The sequence below is a fragment of the Macrosteles quadrilineatus genome, unplaced genomic scaffold (assembly GCF_028750875.1).
Source record: "Macrosteles quadrilineatus isolate MER2022 unplaced genomic scaffold, UCM_ALF_1.0 Scaffold_9__3_contigs__length_116548681, whole genome shotgun sequence".
NCBI lineage: Eukaryota > Metazoa > Arthropoda > Insecta > Hemiptera > Cicadellidae > Macrosteles > Macrosteles quadrilineatus.
In genome coordinates this window covers 61,681,957-61,705,614 of record NW_026542602.1, presented here as the reverse complement: position 1 = coordinate 61,705,614, position 23,658 = coordinate 61,681,957, and the positions used below count along the sequence as shown (strand labels likewise).

Below are 23,658 nucleotides of genomic sequence, written 5' to 3'. Positions count from 1 at the left end.
GACCACAACACCTGAGAATTAAATATTCAGTCCAGCTGATGATAAGTTGATAATACAAACAATTTGAACAGTGGAATAAATTAGGCTATGTTTGGAGAAGAGCGTCCAGATTCTTCGAGACACAAAGGAAATGCATTTATATTTTCATTTTGTTAAAGCTCTCACAGTATTTAGAGTATTAAACTGAACATCCAAAAAGTAATTTAACCTGATACCAAAATTTATAAACCTGATAGAGATATATTATTGAAAGTAAAAGCACATGCAAACATTCCAAAACATGAAGGGTTTTGGATATCTAGAACACTATTGACAAAAATAAAAAAATATGTTTTATTTCAGGTTTAAAAAAATTATAATTAGAAGAATATAGTAGATGAACGAAGTTACATTTTAATTTTTGGGCTTTGGTAGTACCGGTACTATTGAATAGAAAAAATATATATTCATAGTAAAGCAAAAAATAAATCCTTTAAATAATTATGCACTCTCGATTTAAGCGATAGCTTGAACCTTATTCTTAAACAGTATTATGAGTTGATTCCATATGTGACATAGTTAATTATATATTCTGATAGTTTTTTGTTGTAATTCATTTGTGATAGCTCGTGATATTTGTTTGATATCACCCCGAAGACCAAGACTGTGTGATATTTGTTTTTAATATTTCAATACCTTTTTTCACAAGGTCTTATGCCCTGTTATATTCTATTATTATATTATATTCTTGACTAATAAATAAATCCCTGTCACATATTATGAGTATTCTCGGTTAATAAATAAATAGCTGTCACATATTATGAGTATTCTCGGCTAATAAATAAATCCCTGTCACATATTGTGATAGCTTTCGTGTTTTATGGGTTAATAAATATTAGACAACATTAATTACAAATTAATTTTAATAATTTAGCTATAACTTTATGTTGACTTAAAGTTATAATATTTATATCACATCACACAAACATTTAATCTTACAAAACAGGGCCCCAAGAGGTTTTACGGTTTGTGAGAGGGGGGAGGGGGGAGAAGGAAGGAAGAGAAAAAATCTCCCACAAAGAATGTGGAGAGGGTACATTAATCTCTCAGGCCCATAGCACTTCACATGTAAACCTTATACAAAATTGTACTTCTGAGTAAAAATCGTCACATTTGTGTCCTATTGTAAAATGTACTATTGAAGGACATTGCGGCAAGATAAATACCGATGGTATATTGTGTATCTACTCTAACACCCTGAAATTTAATTTTCTTAGTTAAGATAGCTCAACTCTTATCACTTTCCAAAAAAGTAAAACAATTCAATTATTGTTCATTTTAATCAAAGCACTTGATTCTTTAAAGCAGTTTATTCAATAATAGTTTACAATGCAATCGTCTGCTTGCAATATTGAGCGGGGAGCTAAATTAATCCAATACTTTTCTAAAGTCAATGCTACATCTGTTTCCAAAAAATGAGATATAGACTTGCAGTATCCAATGTCAATTACAAGTCTGGTTCACGTAAATGAATTTTCTACTTGCAGGAACCAAAGTCAATGGCACATTTATTTGGATTATGTAAATTACCGCAATTGTCTACTTGCAGTCTCCAGACAATTCTTCTGGACTGATAATTACTGGTTTACGCCAAGGGAATGTATACTTGCAATATCCAAACTAAATAGTTTTTTTTTCTTCACATTAACGGAATTTACATTTGCAGTACCTATTCAAAGTCTGCATTAATGGTACATCTAGTGCACAAAAATGGAAAGACTACTTGCAGTATCCAAACTCAATGGTAGGCCTATATTTGGTTCACATAAATGGAATGGCTATTTAGAGTATTTAAAGTCAATGGTGCATCAGCCTAATTTCGGCGACCCTAATTATTGGTTATTCATTTTGTAGTAAAATATGCTCCATGCTATTAATTCAATTTTTCTTCCCTTTTTCTCTGTACGGTATTTGTAATGTGCTATTTTAGATGATCCGTTGACTAACACATGTTGCAATTCTTATTTACCTTTCTATTTATCTCGCAAAAAATGTCATGGTGACCAATTAACCCTAAAGGCCAATGTTAAATTTCTGCAGATCGCTTCAGTCTTTCAGGAGGAGTATTTGTAAAACAAAAGCAGGAGTGTAGTACAAGAGCTTCGCTCCGCTCAATTATATCTTTAACCCTTTCCTCTCCAATTACGGGAGGCATATTTTCTCACCAGCTCCATTTAATTTGAGCCAAATTTTCATATTTCATTTGTTTACAAAAAAAATAAATATATTGTCTTGATTTATAGAAGGCTGGTAATCTTTTACTAAATAACTTACTTACAAAAAATAAAAAATATAAAATTTCAAAAATCAAAATACAAGCATAATAGGCCTACGTTGTCATATTAATGGGCGGGCCCGGCCCGACATTAGAGTTTGTGCGGCCATGACGAACTGAGCGGAAAGGGTTAAGACCATCACTGCTAGGCAAAAAAAAAATAAAGAAATTCCTATTAACAGTAGAGGGTAGCAAAGCAACCTATGGCCCTAAAGTAAAATGCAGGTCAGAGTGGAGAGAAACCAGTCAAACCCCATTAGTCTTAACCCTTTTCTATTGTATTGTGTGTTTTCTATTGTTCTATTGTATTTTGTTTTTTTTTCTATTGTGCACACTTAGAGCTGCTCAGGTAGATCTCCTGTTCATTGCGATACCAAATTTGAGGTAAATCGGTGAATTTTAACTTGTTATTCTCTGATGCTTTATCATACCAATACCATAGACTAACCAACACAAGTAGACTTCTCATTCCATTGTAAAATTTGAAGCTCAATCTTGTTGATGACACTGGGCACTAGTGTCTATGAAATGTTGTTGATATTATTTTTATGATGGGCTAATTTTATGAATTGTGCTTTACTGTTTGGTTATGTAATGGGAAGATGAGATATTGTTTATAATTGAACATTGGGAAAAAGAGGTTTTAAATAAGTAAAGAAATAACAATAAACAAATTGTAAACAAAAACACGATCCTAGTGGCGGAACAAGCAGTGAAATTGTCTTCAGCTGATCCCTAAGGATGAGAAATCTACTAAGGGAGTATCATTTCTATATGCTAATACCTAATGTTATCACTCTGTAAAGATTCACAGATTCACTTAAAATTTGGTATCAAAATGAAGAAATTTAAGTACATTTGTCTATACCATCGGGTTTTTATAATTTCTTCAACTAAAAAATATTACACAGAGATAGTAGAGCCAGAAATATGACTCGCTGACCAACCCACCATCTGCCTCAGCCACCCCATGCCATGCACAATTGACTCAAGGGATAAGACCATTAGTTCAGTCACAGTCGACTGGTTCTGCCTCAATCTTACCTGCGTTTTACTATAGTCAAGTAAAAAGGCGCATTTACACCCGACCAATTAAATAGGCCAAAATACTGATTTTACCATCTCACAGAACTTGTACATATTTTATATGTATTTCCTCAACTGTATAACAATTTTTGTTTTACTTTCTAGTTTCTACCTATACAACCTATTTTCTAAAACTTTGTACACTCAGACCTATCCTATTATACTATAAAGTAAAAACAACAAAGACATAATAGTATTCTCTCAGTGAAAACTACTGTAAAAACAATCAGTTTGAATGCTAAACAAATATATACAATGTACATTAAATTATAAATAAAAAATCTTGAAATAAATACAACTCCTATTATATTTAAGTGATTTGTTTTGCAATCTCCAAGCGTTCAGTAAGGCCTTCCTCGATTATTTCCGTATTTCGCCAGTTTGGTAAAGTTGTGTCCTTTGGACCTGCGATTCATTCTGTATCGATTAAATTTCGGTGGAGAAACGGGTCTGAACTCTGTAAATAAACAATTAAACTTCATTATAAGGTGAATCAGTGACTCAACTGATAATTAATGAGTTTGTGACCCAGTCAGTGAATTGATCATTGTAAATCTAAGGGTGTGATGTTAATTTATGTTTATTTAAAGTAGTAGCTCTTTGAATTAGACTCTCCCAATCAGTCATTTAACTTACATGATTACTCTGAATAACCCAGGCCTTTATAGGTATAGAGTAGAGTGAAGAAATGCATATCCTAGGATTACTTAACAATTAACAATGTAGATTAGAAAGGTAACTGGTCATGATAAAATGCTACACTGTTGTGTTTGCTTACAAACAAGTGTATAATGTAAGTTAATTACTCAGAAAATGTGTGAATCTTGAATATTCATAGAGAAAAATAACTCTTGTAGAATAAAAATAGTTACTTCTAAGAGTAACTGTAAATAGTAGAAACTCAGAAGACGAAGACATACTAACTAAGTTATCAAATGCCAATAAGTGTTGGGGAGCCTGCAAGAAGTTGATCTCATCTAAAGTATTATCTCACAGAACCAAAATACAGTTATATAAGACAATAATTCAACCTATTCTGTTATATGGTAGTGAAACATGGGTATTGTCCAAGAAAAATGAAAACCGACTCATGGTGTTTGAAAATAAAGTACTAAGAAAAATATTTGGTCCAGTACAGGAGGGACAAATGTGGAGAATAAGGAAAAATAGAGAGTTAAGATCACTATACACTGACCCAGATATTGTTGCAATAGTTAAAGGAAGAAGGTTAAGTTGGATAGGGCATGTGCTAAGAAGAGAGAAAGGAACAAGACTGTATGAAGTTTGGAGAGCCACACCTGGAGGTAAACGTCCATTGGGAAGGCCGAAATTGAGATGGACTGACCAAGTATTGAACGACATCAGGACAATGGGTGCAAGTGTCAACTTGGCAGAAGACAGAGAAGGGTGGAAGAGGCTGGTACTTGAGGCGAAGAATCAACTGAGATTTGTGGAGCCACGGCAGTAAGTAAGTAAGAATAAAAATCCATTTATCTATTTATTAGGCCTGCTTACCATATAGGCTTATCTAGTTAATGGCAAGTAGGGCATGCACAATAAGCTTTAGTGATGTGCCGGGAACCTAACCCCTCCCCCCCCCCATAAAATACAATATAAATTACCTTGAGATCTTCTGTCTTCAGGTATGTCAAAGAGACTTGTCAAATCTTTGGGACCAGTCGATGGTTTTGGTATTTGGTCATATTGCTGCTTAGTATTATTATCCCAAAGTTGATTTTGATTTACATTATCATTTAATTGTGGCCTTCTGTAGAACAGATTGTCAGAATCTTTTTCAATATTTGCCGCCCGAACTTCATCAGCGTTATGCTGTGCAGTGTTGTGAACACCAGAATCTCCGTCTCTAGAATCTTGTCTCCTGTAAAATAAGTCACCACCATCAACGTCTGGCTTGACTCTTGGACCATCATAAGGATTTCTATACTGTGAAGTATCGTGAGCGCCAAATCTCGAGTATGAACTATGTTGGGAGTCATACTCATCTTTGACGTAAGAGTCTTCATAAGATCTATTGTAATCATCAGTACTAGATCGTCCCTCGGATTTAAAGTTGACGTTACTAGTACCAGGAGTTTCCCTTGATAAAGTTCTCTGACCCTCAGAAACACTGTTTGAAGTTTCACTTTTTATGATTGAATTCATTGTTTCATTAGAATTACTATGTTGAAAATCCCCAGAATATCTTCTTTGGTCATCAGAAAAACTGTTTGGTGTTTCTCTATTCATGCTCGAGTTCATCCTTCCACAAGAACTATTGCTTTGAAAATCTCTTGGATTCTCAGTGAGTCTTCTCTGGTCACCAGAAAAACTAAAGCCACGATTATCTAGAGATGGCTTGTTATATTTTGCTGAAGGTTCGCCGCCCTCTTCATCACTAATTCCCTGATCATGCTCCCTCTTAATGGTTGTATTTGAAGTTGTTACGTTTTGCTGACCACCTTGCAACACTTTTGATAAACGCTCACTCAAGCTGAGCTTCTGGTCTGGATCTTCATCGTCAATATGTGTTTCCAGTGGTTCTTTTGGCTCCGGTTGAATTTCCTGGAGATTAGATTTTGGTGTATAAACAACTTTTGGTTTGGGTGCAAAAAAATGAAATCTGTTATACACGTCATCTCTTTTTCTTTGAGGATTTGTTAAGGTGACACATTTGTTTTGGGGCTTTTTGGGAGGGTCTGGTGGCGCCGACTCTATAAACTTCATAACCCAACTTGGTTCGTTGTCACTTCCAAGTGACTCTGACACACTTCCTAGATCACTGCCTGGAGTTTGTTGATTTGAGACTTTTGTCTCTGTTTTTGCAAGAAAGAGAGAATTTTGACCGCTGTTGGCTTGTGGATTGTAGAATTGGCTTTGGGACATTCCTTGTGGCATCTGAGAAAATTCATGTGGTCTTTGGGGCATTCCTTGTGGTCTCTGAGGAAATGCATGTGGCCTTTGGGGCATTTCTCGTGGCCTCTGAGAAAATGCATGTGGCCTTTGGGGCATTCCTTGTGGCCTCTGAGAAAATGCATGAGGCCTTTGGGGCATTCCTCGTGGCCTCTGAGAAAATGCATGTGGCCTTTGGGGCGTTCCTTGTGGCCTCTGAGAAAATGCATGTGGTCTTGGGGGCATTCCTTGTGGTCTTTGGGGCATTCCTTGTCCTTGCCTCTGAGAAAATGCATGTGGTCTTTGGGACATTTCTTGTGGCCCCTGGGAAAATTCTTGTGAAGTTTGGGGCACTTCTTGTGGCCTTTGGGAAAATTCATGTGAACTTTGGTGCACTTCTTGTGGCCTCTGGGAAAATTCTGGTGAACTTTGGGACATTTCTTGTGGCCTCTGAGGCATTTCCTCGATAGGCCTACCCATGTTTGTAGTTTTAATTCCATTACAGGATCTGGAAAAATATTATTTCCATTATTATTGGTGTTATTTGTACTAACAAAAATGAGGCAACTTAAAATAAAATTTAAAATGCTAAGATTAAAAAAACTAAAATACTAATACTAAAAAAAAGATAAAAAAATAAAAAAAGATTTTAAAAACCCACATTAAAAAAACGGTATCAGCAATCCTTTAATATGGGTGAGTGGTGGGAGTTATACATTTTATGTGTTTTTTATGGGAAAATAACATAAGTAACAATAACTTTTGAGAAATAATTTTTACAGGAACATACTAATTTGAATGAATCCCGGGTTTTTTTAACAAATCCAGTTTTTTAAATTGTATAGTTTAGTAAATGGAATATAACATCAGTTATAATAACTTTTAACCCGTATTTTTTACGGGAATGGTAATTGTACCATTTTATTCAGAATTCAAGGAACCATAACATACTAAATTTGAATCAAAATCGGTTTTTTCCTCAAATCCGATTTTCTTTTACTTTATGGTATTGTTATGGGGAAAATAACATAAGTTACAAAAATTTTTAACAGTAATTTTTACAAGAATTGAGTTTTTACCACTTTGTTCAGAATTTAAAGGGCTATAACATAATAAATTTGAATTAAAGTGGCTCAGGCTATTTTTTAGATGGTTTGGTTTTTTCAGTATTTTATGGGTTTTTATTGGAAAGTCGCCATTAAAAATCAAAATTTCAAAAAGTGAAAAAAACGTTTGGTAGTACTGTAGACTCCCTCTTATCCGGACTCCTTGGGACCAAGGCCAGTCGGGATAACGATTTTCCGGCTAAACCGACGTCCCCAAAAACATGTTAAAATGGACTGTTTACTGTGATATTCGACTTAAATTTAGGAGAGCATTGTATTTAGACACGTGATAACTGGTCTCAAATCTTTCCCACGAGAACAGTAGTTTCAGTACTGCCCACTTCCTGCCGATCTAGTCCGGTTAAATCAATGTGCTGATAAAAATTGTCTGGTTAAAGAGATTTCATTTCCGCCGAATGTAGTCCGGATAAGAAGGAGTCTACTGTAATCATTATTGAAACAGTAACAATCCGGGTTCAGCAAACATTGTGACCCTCAGAATGGCCACAAAATATGCTAATTTTATAACTGAAAATTCAATAAAAACGTTTTGAGTATAACGCTAAGCTATACATACTTTGATGGTGGTCTGATGAGTTTATATTTCTCATTAATCTTAGCATTGATTAAGAGCTCCTCAAGTATGTCTTTGGGTTTTCTCTTTTTGTAGACACACAGAATATGACTCGTTCCAATCCATCTGATGAACAAACCCATCTGCTTTGCCATGCTAAAAATGAAAACATAGCCTATGTGAGCTAAAAATATGTGAAAATGCAAAGATACTACATATTTTATTTTGTTGTTGCCAAAACAAGTGAGATGTTTATAAAAAACCAGATAAGTGTTAATGTGCAGCCTTCTTGATAGGTAAGCCAGTTGATGTGACAGAAAGGGACCCAATTGAACAAACCCCAGAAGGACAAAAATCCAGTACAACACTATAAACATTGGTAACTACCTTGTGCATCGCTTCCATCACCCTTAATCTCATTCTTAGCATCGATAGTTTTTTCCTCCCTCCTCATATTAATCTGGCGTTACATTTTTTTTAGTCCATCACTATAAATTATAAACTATGTGTGCTAAATTATGTGAGCATTTGAATTTGAACATTTAAAGTGCACTAGAGTCCTGATTATACCAGCTTCTGTGTTAACGGAGGCACATCTTGAACGTAAATATTTGATAATTGTGTCAAATCGGAGCCTGGCACATATTAGTAAAAGTCTGTAGAAGATGGAAGAGATTGGCCAAGGCAATTGCAATCAATTTAAAGATGGCGATGAACCTTATATGGTAGCTAGACCGATGGATTCCCAAAATCTTTGACAAACATATTTAAAAATACCCCCGCAGAAGCAAACCTGCAGACCAAGTGAATTGCCACTAGCTGATATATCTCACTAAAATATCTCAATGAAAATGTCCTACTTATTCCCTACTACCATTAGTTTACCAAGTAATTAGGTTTGCTGCTACAGAGAAGATAATAAGTTGTGTTTTTTTTAGGGATGGACGAGATTGGATTTTTAGTTCGAGACGAGACGAGACGAGATTTTTTATTTCTCATAAAATTTCGAGACGAGATCGAGACGAGATTTCTCTTCTCATACACAACGGGAAATGCACGTTCGAAATTTTTACCTGATTTTGTAACATTGTTAGATGACTGTTTAAATACTAAAATAATGATAATAGGCAAGAATATTTACAATCTTTCATTAAATAACATCAGCATAACATTTTTTTATTAATCACGCCTAACTTATTAAAAATGCCTACGATTAGGAAACATGGTGATATCAGTTAGGATAGAGTTCAACTTATCCTAAAATAAAATAAATCATAAAATAAAAGCAATATTAATTTTTATAAAATAGTTACTTGTTTTGACTTTTTTTATAGTAATAAAACATTCCTCACACTGCTTACACTTAACAAAACTTCTCAAATGTTATTAAAGTAATATTATTAAAATAATGAAAGTAATATTTACATTAAAAGAGTTAAAGTAATATTTACATTAAAAGAATTAATTAAATAAGAACGCCTTCGAAAAGGAAACGCAACTACAACAAGCTCCTGTATTGCGGGTATTGCATTGACTTTCTGCAGGCGTTTTTAATTTTTTTTTTTTTTTTTTATTCTCGTCTCGATAAAAATCTCGGCCAAAAAGTAATCTCGTCTCGTGTAACGAGATTGAAAATTTCCCGAACATTTCCCGAAATTTCGAGACTTGACCATCCCTAGTTTTTTTATTCAAATGTTGATAGCTTAGTATGGAATAAACAAATTTGCTAAAATTTGATCAAAATGTGTTCATAGACAAGCAAACTACAACAGTTGAATTTATTATCCATATTGTTAGGTGTCAACATTATGCTTCTCCACATGTTAGGCTAAGTAAGTAATGAATTTGCTAAACAAACTCATTTATCGAGATATTAGTTCAATTTTAAAACAACTTCATAATCAATCTATCTCATAATTTATCTCAGCCTCTAAAATTTGTGAATTTTTAGATCTTTTGTACTTTACATCAACAAAAACTAACAACATGATGTTCACAACTTAAATCCTTGAAAACAATATTTGTTAAACAACAAACGACCTAGAATTAACCACTCAGCTTACTCACTCAGCATTACTCACTCAGAAATTTGCTTCCTTTCTTCTCCGGTGTATTCATCACTAAAATACAGATCTTCGTGACAAGACTTTTTGAAGTTTTTTATAATGTGGAGAGGTGTTCCGAATTGTTTGCCTGCAATCCTAAATAAAAATGCTTCCATAAATATAAAAATATAAATTGCAGCCTATTGCTATGTTGTAGCTGTAGTTTAATGATCAGTCATCAACATTTTCAAAAGACAAAATTCAACATTCATAAATACAATAGCCTTCATCAAAGAACAGTAATTAATAATAATTATCATGGTAAGCTTTGAGTGGGAGTAGTTCTCCAATAGGGAAAGTTCTTATTAGAGAATTCTTCAAGATAGATAGACTTCAAACCACCTGGCCACTCGATTCTCACCCAGCTAAAAAAATTTGCCTCAAGGCATTCATTTACTTTCAGTCTTTAGGTGTTGCTGCTTACTTAAAATCACTGCCTTCCTTTAATTTTAACTAATCACATGCAAATTCAATGTTGAAATACATTTAACAGCTGGTTCACACGAGGGCGTTAGTCGCAGCGTTTGTAAAACGCACATTAGCCAAATAGTCTACCTTGGTGTGCTTTGAACCAACGTCACCAAAACACAGTGCTTAAAGTTTTCACTTTAAATGCCACGCTTGCTTCTAGTTCCATAGTCAGTAGTTCAAATAACACCTCGCGTCTACCACTGTCATGTATACGGTTTCACATTTTGCTAACGTGCGCTCAACGTGGCGTCTATTGTCCTCATGTGAACAAGGTGTAACTAAGGAAGTGTCGATCCATTAACTAGACATTGATATCAGTATTGAGAATCAGTTGTCAAGAATCAATATCGATATTGATACTCGACAAGTCTGTGAAGATCGGGTATTGATATAGTACTAATTTATTACTTGTTATTCTTTTATTACGTTCCTGCTGTTACCACTTTTGTATGAATAGTTAGCAATCTTGTTAATATTTCAATCATTTTGTAAGCTGGTGTAAACCGTTGAGAAATAAAAAAATAAATATGTGTGTCCGTGGGACATGAGCACGGGAGATGATCAGGATTAGGCGGAAAATGATCGTGATATTATTATTACCAAAGAGCGATATTTAGGATTTTATTTTTATTTTATTTTACCCTTTATCTTACCCTTTATTTTACCTTTTATTTTATTTTTAGAGTTTATTTAGGATCACGGAAGGCAGTGATAATGTTTCTGCGACTAAGAAAGATATTTAGGATTTTGCAGCGATCAAGGACAACGATGAAGAAGTCTCCATGATCATGGGAAATGATCACAACATTACCTTGAGCTCTGCTTGATCAAAAATCTTAGGTTGTATCATCTCTAGTTAAAGTAAAATTTATTTTTTATTTGTTTGCCTTTTTACCTTTTATGTGGTATTTATTATTTATTTAATACGTTTAGAAGGATTGGGATTTGAATTGGCTTTGGCTGAGTTTTTCATTGTTACATTAATATTATTTTAGTAACTTTGAAAACACTCCATTAAACCTCAAATTTTTTGTAAAGACATGAATTGGTCTATTTAGTTTAACCAATCTGTAGAGAAAAATTTGTATAAAAATAAATGGTATAGGTATCGGGAATCGATACATTTTGGTATATCAACAAATTTCTATAAATAACCAAAAAAAACACTAACCTGTAAAGATTGGTCTGGCGTTTGGCGTTTGGGTTTAGAAGAAAATCAGGTGTTTCTCGTGTTGTACCAAAATAAGATTTCTTTGCCTGGAAATTACAATTTCATTTAAGTAAAAAACTAAAATACAAATATACAATACTACAACTATCTCCTTTTAACGGGTCCCAGGCCACACATTTTACAGTAGAACTCCCCAATTAGATGCTATTCTGTCTTAACAATTTGACTAATAACTTTTGAAACCAAGACATTGCTATCATCCTACTGAAACTTTGTTGTAATCAAAAGTTAGACTCAAAACAAGTCACGTTTTCTTAACGAAAAATACCCAGATTTACAGTCCTTCATTCAGTATCCAAAATCAGGTTCATAAGCTAACAAACCACTGATAGTAACATGGTTGAAGTTAACAAATAGTAAAATCACCTTAATTGAATAACAGCATTTACTTAGGTTCACAATTGCATTTTCAACTGCTTTCATCTTTCCTGCTCTTTGTCCAAAGCCTCTACTTCTGCCAACGACATTTCTGTCAATCATTGCTTCAAAAAAACTGAAAAACAAAAGTCATGTATTAGAAAGTAGGCTTGCACAATCAAAAGTACGCTAATGAAAATAGCTTCTTCTGCAGGTTAAAAATAAATAGTACACGAGATCCATCCTTAAAATCTACTGTTCAATGGTGCTATTAAAACTGGACAATCCTCCAAAAGGATCCATAAAAGGGCAATAATTTCCAATGTAATTCAGGGTCTTGATATTTACCCCCGCCCCCCCCCCCTTTGGTACACATCAGATAATCTGTCATTCTCTATTCCAATCACCAATTGTTTATTCTACCCATCTCAGCCTTAAGTTATACTACAAGATACAATGAACTTATTTTTTTTAGTTTCTCGTTCTTTAATCATGAAACAAACCTACTTTAAGCATGAAGTAAACAAAACGTTCAAATTTTGGTCATACTTCAAGCTTTTAACCTATTAGCATAACTGTTAATGATAGCCAAACCATAAATATACAACGCTTTTTTGTGATGGATCAAAAATGTCTATTAACACTTTCGCTATAGACATGTTCAAAAATAATATTCCTCCACCACAAGCCAGTGTTAAGTATGGTTGACGCGTGGTCTGAGCTAACTGGACTGACATCAACTATTGTTGACGCCAAAATTAATACACTCTATGGCTTGTCACAAATGTACGGTTAATTTGATCATTTATTTTGTTTGTTAGTTGTAGGTCTAATGGAATAACCGCTAAATATGCTGTTACTGTGGTTTGCATGGTGATTTTTTCCCGTACAATGGGAAGTTTTCTCTTGCACACAAATTTCTACAGGTTGTGTTAGTTGACCCAGACCTTTTCAAAAGATTTAATGTGTGTTTGTTATAAACTTTTTTGTGTCTTAGAAAAAGACATTGATACATACTATGAAGTAAGAAATAGACTGATGTCAACTATAGTTGACTAAATAAATATTATTTACACTCTAAGTGATCAGAAAAACTAATAGAAAAGATTGGTCTTTGGGTTTGTTTCCCAAACAGGAAATCTGGCCTGCAGGTTAGGGTAGTGACTAAAAGTCTGGTGTCAACTATAGTAGCAAACGTGTTTAATACATAAGCGTGATCCTCAAAATCACAATTGAGCGAAAGAATAGTTTTTATTTCAACTTAAAAAATTTTTCATCTGTAGAGTACTCTTGTGACATGGACATTGATTTAATTGATGATAATTTACTTCTAGAACGCCTAATAATGCAGCAGTTTTCATTGGACGAGGTGAGAACCAACATATCTTCTCTGTGTTCTCTCCCCGTGGCAGGGCACGGACAGAAAAACTAGTTAAAAGTCTGTCAAAAGCCCGTAGGCAAGAGGGAGAGTTCACCTACATCAATCCGACATGGTTTCTCTTCTTCTCTATTATAAACTCCTCCGTGTCAGGGTTATCCCTCACCGAACAGAAGAGTATTTCTCTCTTGTTCACCAGCTCGTTCCATTCCGTGAAATAATCCATGAGAATAAAGTTATCAGCAATCCAAGGGCTAATCACGATATCACCTTCATCTGCGGTTGAGTCTTCATTTAAGGTACCTACAAACATGTACATTTCATGCAATAAAATTAGCTGATGAAAGTTAGTTTGGTTACCAAACAAAAGTTCCTCCCATCTAGGATTATAAGCTTAAGTAAAATAGATCTTTTAAAAATTCAACGTAAATACCTCATAATTGTCAATTTAAATACTAAAATCTTTACAGACGAATGGTAAAATTGTTGGTATATCTTAGGAAATAGTTGAGATCTCAATTTTAATGTCAGTGTCTTTTTGCAATGAGTACTGAATTTTGTTGTTTCTTTATTTTTTATTTCTTATGACTAATTGAATTTAAAATAGCTAATTTGATAATACCTAGTCTTTTTTTACTTTTACAAGGTTATTCAAAATCAAAACCATAGATGAGTCAATACAAGAAATTGTCGTTCCTTGGCAATTATAGCATCTCATCAAGGTACAAAAATAAAAATATAATATTTTTGTTCAAGTGGAATTGGTCTAATGTTTAAAACAAGTTATATCAACTCCAAACACGAATCGTACCTGTTGCAATGGCTTTGGGTATAACAGCTACCTTTTGCATTACTTCAAAATTATCAGCATATCTGAAACAAATGGATAGAAGGTCAGAAAAATACTCCATGTTAAATACTTATTTTTTTCTGAGATTTCAATTGATAAATTCCTCATATATTAAGTACAGTAGGTCAGAAACTAATGCTTTGAGTGTGAATTAAATGGAGAATACTTTGTCAGCCTATCAGGGGCTACGGAACCCTACTGTTATTTGCCCAATGCAGGATAGCTTTCCTTGATTGATGGCATGGGTAGAATGATCTCAAGATGAAAGCACGCTGAGTATTAAACTAAAAATTACTATCCATGTTTTTTAAGTGTCTTTACAGTCTGGCATTTTATACAAAAAATAATTATTTTTTGGTTAAACCATTAATTTACAATCATGTAGGCTACTTAATATTTATGTTAAAACAACTAAACGTAACTTCTAAATAAATTAATTATTTGTGATTTTTTTTATCGTGCCATTTCACTGCCTCATCTTATATGCAGGATGGTTAACCCATTTTAAATATAAAACAAGGCACTAAACGCTGTACAACCTCTACAAATGTTTAACAGAGGAAATGACTAAGTGAATGATTCACCATTAGATAATGAGTGACACACCGGGATTCCGGTCAGAGACGAAGTATTCAAGTAACAATACATTCGAGGCTTTAAAACTAAAATAATCGGAAACTACAATGACAATAGTAAAGGTATTTTGAATCAACTTATTAAGTATTTACTTGTCTCGTGGTCCGACCAGACGACATTTGATGTTCTGGCCACCGTCATTCAAGAGACCCCGTAGTAAAGCGTTCGTTGGTGTTACATAATGTAACTTCACTGCCTTGTTGGAGCAGCCCACTAGAGGGGTGAGTGTCATTCCTTTCTTCTGACACACTCTACAACACAACATGTCAGTTAAAATACATTACAATACTCTATGGAAAACAGGGCTCATTGTGGTTAAATACAATAGTCTCTAGAAAAAATCAAACTTCATTTAATTATTTGCAAATCCACACAGATAAAGCCTTCCATTGACCTATTAGAATAAAATCGATCCAGTAGAACTGTAGATTTAGCTGTACAAAGTTAAACAAAAACATAACTAATTCAGTACTATCTCACAACTATTAATTTTGGGGTTGCTTAGCTTTATTGCAAATGTAATAGCTTTTAAATGGTGAGGAAATCGACCAAAGTGGAAGTTAATATTCTAAAAGGGAATAAAATGTCCTACATTCGTTTCTTGAAAATATTGAATAAAGGCAGCCAAAAGTTGCAAATAAAAAATATGAAAACCCCCATTTTAAATGTGTTCCTTATGGAAAACATGTTTATTTTTCACTATAAATACTAACATAAACTAACTTTCATAGTAATTTGCAAATCTACAGAAAGTGAGCATTCCAATGAGCCATTAATAATACAATCGGTCCAGTAGAACTGTAGATTTAGTTGTACAAAGATTTGTAAAACTGAATTATTATAAGAGTAGATGAAAAACAGAGAAAAAAATTTGCACTTAACCACAAAAAAGTTCAGTTGACTTAATTTCAGCAATTTTCCCTTTTATAGAATAAACCATAAAACCTAGGTCTCATGGTGAGACCTAGGCTCAGAACCGATCTTTCCCCCGTTTGATGTCCCCAGAGGCGAAAAACGCCATTCCTTCAAATTCATATATATTTAGCAAAATTCAATGCCACCAGTCAAAGAATAGGTTTACTTAACCTTTTACCAACAAACTACTACCAATTAGCCTATTTAAAATTACAATTTTCTAGATATTATTTCTCTTGAACTAAAAAAGTAGCCTACTTACTTTCTGATAGCAGCTCTGTCATCTTTCACGATGTTCAGAACAAAAAGATCCGCTTTGGTTCCGTTCTTGATGTGATATTGGATGTAACTCATCAGTTTGTTGTAGTTTTCAACATAGTCAACCGGTCCTGTCACTGGCTTGGGGAACTCAGTTCCCTCAGAATTCTTTTTCAAGTAAACTGTACTAAAACACGAAAATAACTTATTATTTTTTGCAGTGGATAAACAATATTAATATTGCATAACAAAGGTGTTTACAAAAGTGAAACGGTCAATGTTAAACACTGCGTCCACTAATACAATGAACATTTTAATAGATATTTTGTATTAAAGGGTGTTAACCAAGAATAACACACAATTACAATTGTTAGCCTAAATCAGATTCACATTTTACCATTACCATTAAAACCTATTCGTCTTAAATAAATACATACCGATAAATATGTTTAAGGTTAGGATCCGGATTGAGAGCACAGTCCGGAACTTGGTTCTTGTTTATATACTCTGGATTATTCTGAAATAAAACCCAATACATACTTTTAGAGAGGTGGTTATGAACTTATTTGATTAACTGTTCCAAAAACTAAAACTAAAACTAAAACTTAAATTGAAGTCGTAAATAGGCTACTTAAAGGAGAATTGTTAGTGTAAAAATGTTCAGACTAAGACATCACAGGAATAATGGTGATGTACACCAAACCTACAAAATATTCACATTTTCATACAGCAAGCAATGTTTCTTGTCTAGAGATTTAAAAAAAGGTAGTTAGTGCATTGAGCAACACTTTAGATAAAATACTTGTGTCAGTATCCACACCAGATCACTATGAAAATTATATAAACACAATGGAACTGAAATAATTGTCTAGTACTTATTTACACGATCACTATGTCAAGACTCACTATATGTGTCAAACGCACCCACGCAGGCGTTCCTGTTAGTGAGAAAGATTAGGTACAGTAAAAGCCCGCTAACCAAGCATCCGAAGATCCGTCACTTTCAATTATCCGATTTTGTCTAAAAGGCTACAAATATTTGTCAATTTAGTTTTAAGCCGTGTTAGCAAGTTTGGCACAGTTAAGACTTATCGGTGGAGTCGAGAAAAAGTCAAGACAGACACTTGGTCGATCAACAGATGCTAGAAAAATTGTATTAGTCTTGCAATAACAGCTGTTTTGAGAGGACAATTGGTAATACAGCATTTTCAATAAATTGGTACTGCCAAAGTCTCGAAGGTGCCGAATTAGCAGTGTCTATACTGTAAACCAAAATGTAAAATTTTGTGAGTCAATGGTGATTCATGGTAGAAATTTCCATAGAATGATGTCATCTGGAGGATTATGTCCGAAAATTACTAGAAATCCCATTTAGAATACTCAAACTGCTGTTATGGCGTAACAGTCAGCTAAAATTTGATTCACATGTGACATTGGTAACTAATTCCTTGTTACGAGCCACCGCATCCCACGATCCAGCAAAACTTACCCAAATAACATAAAACGAGTCTAGCAGCTTGTCGAACAAACGTTGAATAGCTTTCTCTTCGGCATCGCAATGCAGTCTACCAGTTCCTTCTGACAGTAAGACCTGAGTCTCAGGGGAATGTAGTCCACCTTGCATTATACCACACCAACTAGAACCGTTAAAAGTTTAGTTACTATTAAATTTTCATATTTCATAAGAATATGTGTAGGCCTATAAACATTAATTATTGACACAAAGACATAACTAAAAATAATTGTAAAGTAATGAAAATGTTCTTATAGTGAATCCCTTACGTAGGGAATAAAAGCCATTAAAGGAAGGTCTCATGGAAAGACCTGGACCCAGGCCCGAATTGATTTTTTTCTTTTGATATTCCCAGTTGACAAAAACACTATGCCTTTATTTTATTTTATTTTATTTTATTTTATTTTATTTCCAACGGCAGCAGCCAATTTACAAAGACAATCATGATGGTGAATACGATACAACAAAAAAAGGTATACAAAATTTGATAATATAAATATAAGTTTTCAAAGATATAACAGGTCATAAATATCCAAAGCATAACAACAAACAAAAAATAAGATTACAAACAACAATAATTACTCAAACATAACAACAACAGAAAATAAAGATTAACAAACAACAATAATTAACTACTAGTCTTTCCCAGAAAGAAGAAGAGAGGAGGCCTGCCGACGAACCTGGTGAAGTCCATCGAAGAACAGGTCACACTCAGACGCAACTCGATTTCCCAGGCGAATAAACCTTGCGAATGGACTGTTGAAGTCGAAGTTGGTTGAGTGGTATCTTCGACCCAGCAGATCTCGAGATCTTGTGATTGTAGGAACTCTGAGGTCGATTTCAGCTAGGAGATCTGGACAGTTCATGTGACCATTCACTATCTTCCAGAGAAGAACAACATCAGCCACGTCACGTCGCAGGGCAAGAGGTGACAAGTTCAGATTGCTGGACAGTTCCTCCACAGGCACATCAAGATAGGCAAAACCCAGCCGGACACCAACCAAGCGAAGAAAACGCCTTTGTAGAGCCTCCAGTCTCGTCCTATTGCCAACAGTGTAAGGCGACCACACGGGACTTGCATATTCCACGAGCTGTCTCACAAGGGAACAATACAGAGAGCGAAGAGCAGAAGGGTTGTCGATGCCTCTGGAGAATCTTGATATGAAACCAAGCATCTTGTTTGCTTTGTTACTGATGTGATCTATATGTCCAGAAAATCCCATGTCGTTGGCAAATATAACGCCTAGGTCTTTTATACACTGGGACCGTGGAATGGATGTACCAGAAATGGAGTATACGTACATGACTGGGGATTTGATGCGGTGATAGGTTATACAAGAGCACTTACTGGGATTTACAGACATGTTATTCCTGACACACCAATCCTCAATTTCAGAAAGGCTATTTTGAATTTCTTGAGAGTCTTCTGGTGTAGACACAGTAGTGAAAATCTTCAGGTCGTCAGCAAATTGTAAGGCCTTTACAGTTAAATTGTCCAGTAGGTCATTGACAAAAACATTGAAGAGGCAAGGTCCCAGCAAAGAACCTTGTGGAACTCCTGAAGAAGGTGAGAACTGAGTGGAAGTGGTAGAACCAATCCTCACGACAAGAGAGCGTTTTTGAAGATAACTAGAAATCCATGACAAAAGAGGTTCAGCCACTCCGTAGCCCAGCAACTTAGACACAAGAATTGTGTGGTCGACCTTGTCGAAGGCTTTTGCCATATCGATGTAGGCTGTATCAACTTGGTAGTTCTTGCGAAAGGCAGACAAGACATATTCTTGAAAGAGCAGGAGGTTGGAGACAGTAGACTTGCCTTTCATAAAACCATGTTGGGAAGGATGGATTATTTTGGATAGAAAAGGATTCAGTCTATCTACCACGATACTTTCAAAAACTTTGCCAATTGCCGGCAGAATAGTGATTGGACGGTAGTTCCGTATGTCGCTGGGATCATTTGCTTTATGTAAAGGAATGATGAAGCCCAACTTTAAAGAGCTAGGGAAGATTCCTTTGTTAAGTGATTCGTTGAACAACATTGTGAGGGGTTCAGCTAAGAGAGATCGGCAGTGATGAAGCATAGATGGCGGTATATTGTCAATTCCAGCTCCCTTTAAATTTATATGCACAAATATGTTCGTTAACAAAAATCAACTCAAGCAAAAAAGATTCAATTTTGATTAAATTTGCATTTTGAAATTTATATACGGTATGTGCAAACCCACATTCTTTCAAACGAGCTTGCCAACCAGCATGATCAGGGGTTTATGGGGTAAGAATTAGTTTCTCAAAATACCCCTGCTGCAGAAAACCTGCAGACTAAGCGTATAACAATTTTGTCTGGAATGATTGCCATGATTGCTAAGTCTATCAAGAAACCAAATAAGTCACGGAATCCCCAGCTTACGTACAACCTTAGGTAACCTACTACTATTCTATAAGAAAAGAACACTTAGGCCTAGTTATAAAAACATACATACCACTCTTCTTGGCCTGTCACTTCGTCAAAGAACGTCTCTCTCTTTTTTAAGAGAAGGCCATAACCAAATTCTTTAAAACTGGCTGACAATGACCCAAACAACTTCTTATCTTCTTTTGCACTTAAGTAGATAACGAGATTAGGGAAAAGTTGTTTTAAGTCAGCCTCCTGTTGATCCATGGTTCAATAATTTACCTAAACCTATTTAGGCATACGGTACTGTGTTATTATCTTTTTACATGATCTTGGTTACAATCGTAGGCCTACTAAGCATGCTCATACTCTGCATTAGTGACTGATAACGGTTGAGCATAACAATTATCCTGAAACAATAACAGAATATTAATCCAGTTAACTATAAGTTGGCATGTACAGTGAAATATACATTAATTTAAATATTTCAATCTAAAATTTAGCCTAAAACACATACAAATAAACAGTATCAGCAATCTGAGACATAATTTCTACCATTTAAATTAAGTTTTATTATCATACACAAACTGATCTGCCCCAACCTAACCTAGGCCTATATAGACCTACGCCAGGGCAAACTGTTAAAGAGTGGCAGGCGGCCTTCTTCTTGAATTGATTCATAATTATATCAGAAAATCAATAGGCCTAGACATAGGCCTACATTAAAAGAAATATTTGGATGAATATTTAAATTGAATGAAAATTACATACGTCCAATAATAGGCCTAGGCCTGTATCATAGCTTTGGCTATTGATACACTAGACATTCCATCCCCTTTAAGTTAAGGTGTTCGCCAGTTATTAGGCCTAATCAAAATCATAGTAGTTTATGTGAGCGCCAGGGTTATCCGGGGATCTATCGCTCTGGTTATCTCTGGTTTCCCAGCAACTGGGTAAGGCCTCGATCGGGTAGTGGTGTAAATGGGAGGTTGGGGTTCCCCCGTCAGCTCGCTGACGGTCCCCTTCCTTTCGGCTATGATGGCGGGTTCTGCCTGTCAGGGATTAGATAGGTCCCGTGTGTCACTTGCACTAAATGCGTCGGGGCGCTCCATTATGACCATTATGACCCTCCAGGGCCTTGTACCTGGTGGAACCCAACTGGAGTGACGCTTAAACAAGTAGCCGGTATCCCTGGTTAGGATTGAGGGGCAACCCTCTTTCCGAAGGGCCTGCTTCGGCAGCCGGTGAGGTTGATGACCTTAAGTCATCCGCCCATGATGTGCCAAAGGTTGGTGCGTAAGCTTCGGCCTACATCATGGGGCCCGGGTATGTCCTCAAGGATAGGTACCGGGTATGCAGTCAGGGGGTTTCGGCTCTCATGACAAAATTGAAATTGAAAATTGAAATTGAGCCCCAGACAGATTATGATGATCTACATTACTGATTTCAGTTGAAAGTCGGAAAGACTTTTTTAATAAGTTGGAACGACTTATTGTGAGCTATGGATAACTTACCGTACTATTGGGGCCATCAACTAAAGTGTTTGATAACTTAGGGGGCTACCAAATTGATATATATATATATGTTACACTCAAACTCTGAATTCGGACAATGTCCGAAATTTGTACCCACTTCGCGATGTGGACAATGTGAAATACCCACGTCGCGGAGTGAGCATTTTATTCGGTCATTGGCCAAAGCGAAATGCCCAGACCGTGTTGTGGGTAAACCGATTTACTCAAATGCCGAAGTTCAAACGTTCTTCGGCGATTTAACAAATCCAAAATACCCACAAGGCGGTGAGAACAAAAGTAATTGTCCACATCGGGTTGTGGTTGTGCTTGCGCATTTTTTATATCGTTAACTAAAGTTATTTTATTGTGTTTCATCCACTATTTAATTGTGCAAAAACAGTCTGGAAGTTGCATAAATTAATGAGTCGGTTCATTATAACCTAACCTTTACCTTCCTAATCTAACCTCACTTCAAAACACTTAATACAGTCACGAATCCGCAAAAAAACCCGACCTACCTTCCTCACATGCCTAAATAAGAACTGATTATTTGGTTTCAAAAATCAAAACGAATTGATTTGATTTCATTCCGCATTAGATCAAGTATAAACAGTTTTTTTGCTCTTCTCACTCAGTCCTCCTCACTCCTAACTCAGTACGGACCCGTCCAGTCCAGACCACGCCATATTACCATTACCATAGATAAAACATACTCCCTTAGTGTTGCTGGCCTATCCCTTTGGCACGATTTTCTTTATTCTTTCAAAATATGTTTATTACATCATTACGAACTAGAAAACACGTCGCCTAGGTTAGCCCACTCCTTTATAGTTGAGATAGGCCATTTTGATTGTAGCTGGTGTGACCTCGGTTCCATAAGAACCTAATTTACTAAAACTCAACTTTTTTCGTTTATACATGTTAGTTACACCTTAATAAACCATACCTAACACCATTTCGATAAAAAATATTATTATTTATCAATTTAATACATTATTTAAAATCTGCCTCAATAGAACAATAAATTACCATAAATTTCTATTGCTGGCCTATCCCTTTGGCACGATTTTCTTTATTCTTTCAAAATATGTTTATTACATCATTACGAACTAGAAAACACGTCGCCTAGGTTAGCCCACTCCTTTATAGTTGAGATAGGCCATTTTGATTGTAGCTGGTGTGACCTCGGTTCCAAAAGAACCTAATTTACTAAAAATCAACTTTTTCGTTTATACATGTTAGTTACACCTTAATAAACAATCCCTAACACCATTTCGATAAAAAATATTATTATTTATCAATTTAATGCATTATTTAAAATCTGCCTCAATAGAACAATAAATTACCATAAATTTCTATTGCTGGCCTATCCCTTTGGCACGATTTTCTTTATTCTTTCAAAATATGTTTATTACATCATTACGAACTAGAAAACACGTCGCTTATGTTAGCCCACTCCTTTATAGTTGAGATAGGCCATTTTGATTGTAGCTGGTGTGACCTCGGTTCCATAAGAACCTAATTTACTAAAACTCAACTTTTTTCGTTTATACATGTTAGTTACACCTTAATAAACCATACCTAACACCATTTCGATAAAAAATCTTATTATTTATCAATTTAATACATTATTTAAAATCTGCCTCAATAGAACAATAAATTACCATAAATTTCTATTGCTGGCCTATCCCTTTGGCACGATTTTCTTTATTCTTTCAAAATATGTTTATTACATCATTACGAACTAGAAAACACGTCGCCTAGGTTAGCCCACTCCTTTATAGTTGAGATAGGCCATTTTGATTGTAGCTGGTGTGACCTCGGTTCCATAAGAACCTAATGTACTAAAAATCAACTTTTTCGTTTATACAAGTTAGTTACACCTTAATAAACAATCCCTAACACCATTTCGATAAAAAATATTATTATTTATCAATTTAATGCATTATTTAAAATCTGCCTCAATAGAACAATAAATTACCATAAATTTCTATTGCTGGCCTATCCCTTTGGCACGATTTTCTTTATTCTTTCAAAATATGTTTATTACATCATATGTTTAGGCTAGC

The 23,658-nt window shown here is 35.0% G+C and overlaps 1 protein-coding gene across 2 annotated transcripts; it reads right to left on the bottom strand.

Moving 5' to 3' along the window:
• Positions 1–884: 884 nt before the first annotated feature.
• Positions 885–22,256, bottom strand: LOC129003779 (uncharacterized). 2 transcript variants are annotated; one of them, XM_054432079.1, is made up of 14 exons: positions 22,108–22,256; positions 20,164–20,485; positions 17,660–17,807; positions 16,608–16,687; positions 16,175–16,357; positions 15,090–15,248; positions 14,323–14,384; positions 13,613–13,814; positions 12,143–12,269; positions 11,717–11,802; positions 10,051–10,170; positions 7,973–8,125; positions 5,023–6,797; positions 885–3,857 (listed from the first exon to the last, which is right to left on the bottom strand). In XM_054432079.1, exons 2-14 carry the CDS (start codon positions 20,340–20,342, stop codon positions 3,742–3,744), a joined length of 3,390 nt encoding a protein of 1,129 aa, XP_054288054.1. In that variant the 5' UTR covers positions 20,343–20,485; positions 22,108–22,256; the 3' UTR covers positions 885–3,741. The 2 variants fall into 2 exon arrangements, with proteins under 2 accessions (XP_054288054.1, XP_054288055.1); XM_054432080.1 differs by lacking the exon at positions 22,108–22,256 and adding an exon at positions 21,590–21,793.
• Positions 22,257–23,658: the final 1,402 nt, after the last annotated feature.

Excerpts from the sequence above, each read along its gene's own strand:
- LOC129003779 (XM_054432079.1), bottom strand. The coding sequence starts at position 20,342 with ATGGATCAACAGGAGGCTGACTTAAAACAACTTTTCCCTAATCTCGTT. Across the intron at positions 15,249-16,174 it reads GACAGAGCTGCTATCAGAAA|AGTGTGTCAGAAGAAAGGAA; the intron begins GTAAGTAGGCTA and ends GTTGTGTTGTAG. Across the intron at positions 3,858-5,022 it reads TGAAGACAGAAGATCTCAAG|AGTTCAGACCCGTTTCTCCA; the intron begins GTAATTTATATT and ends GTTTATTTACAG.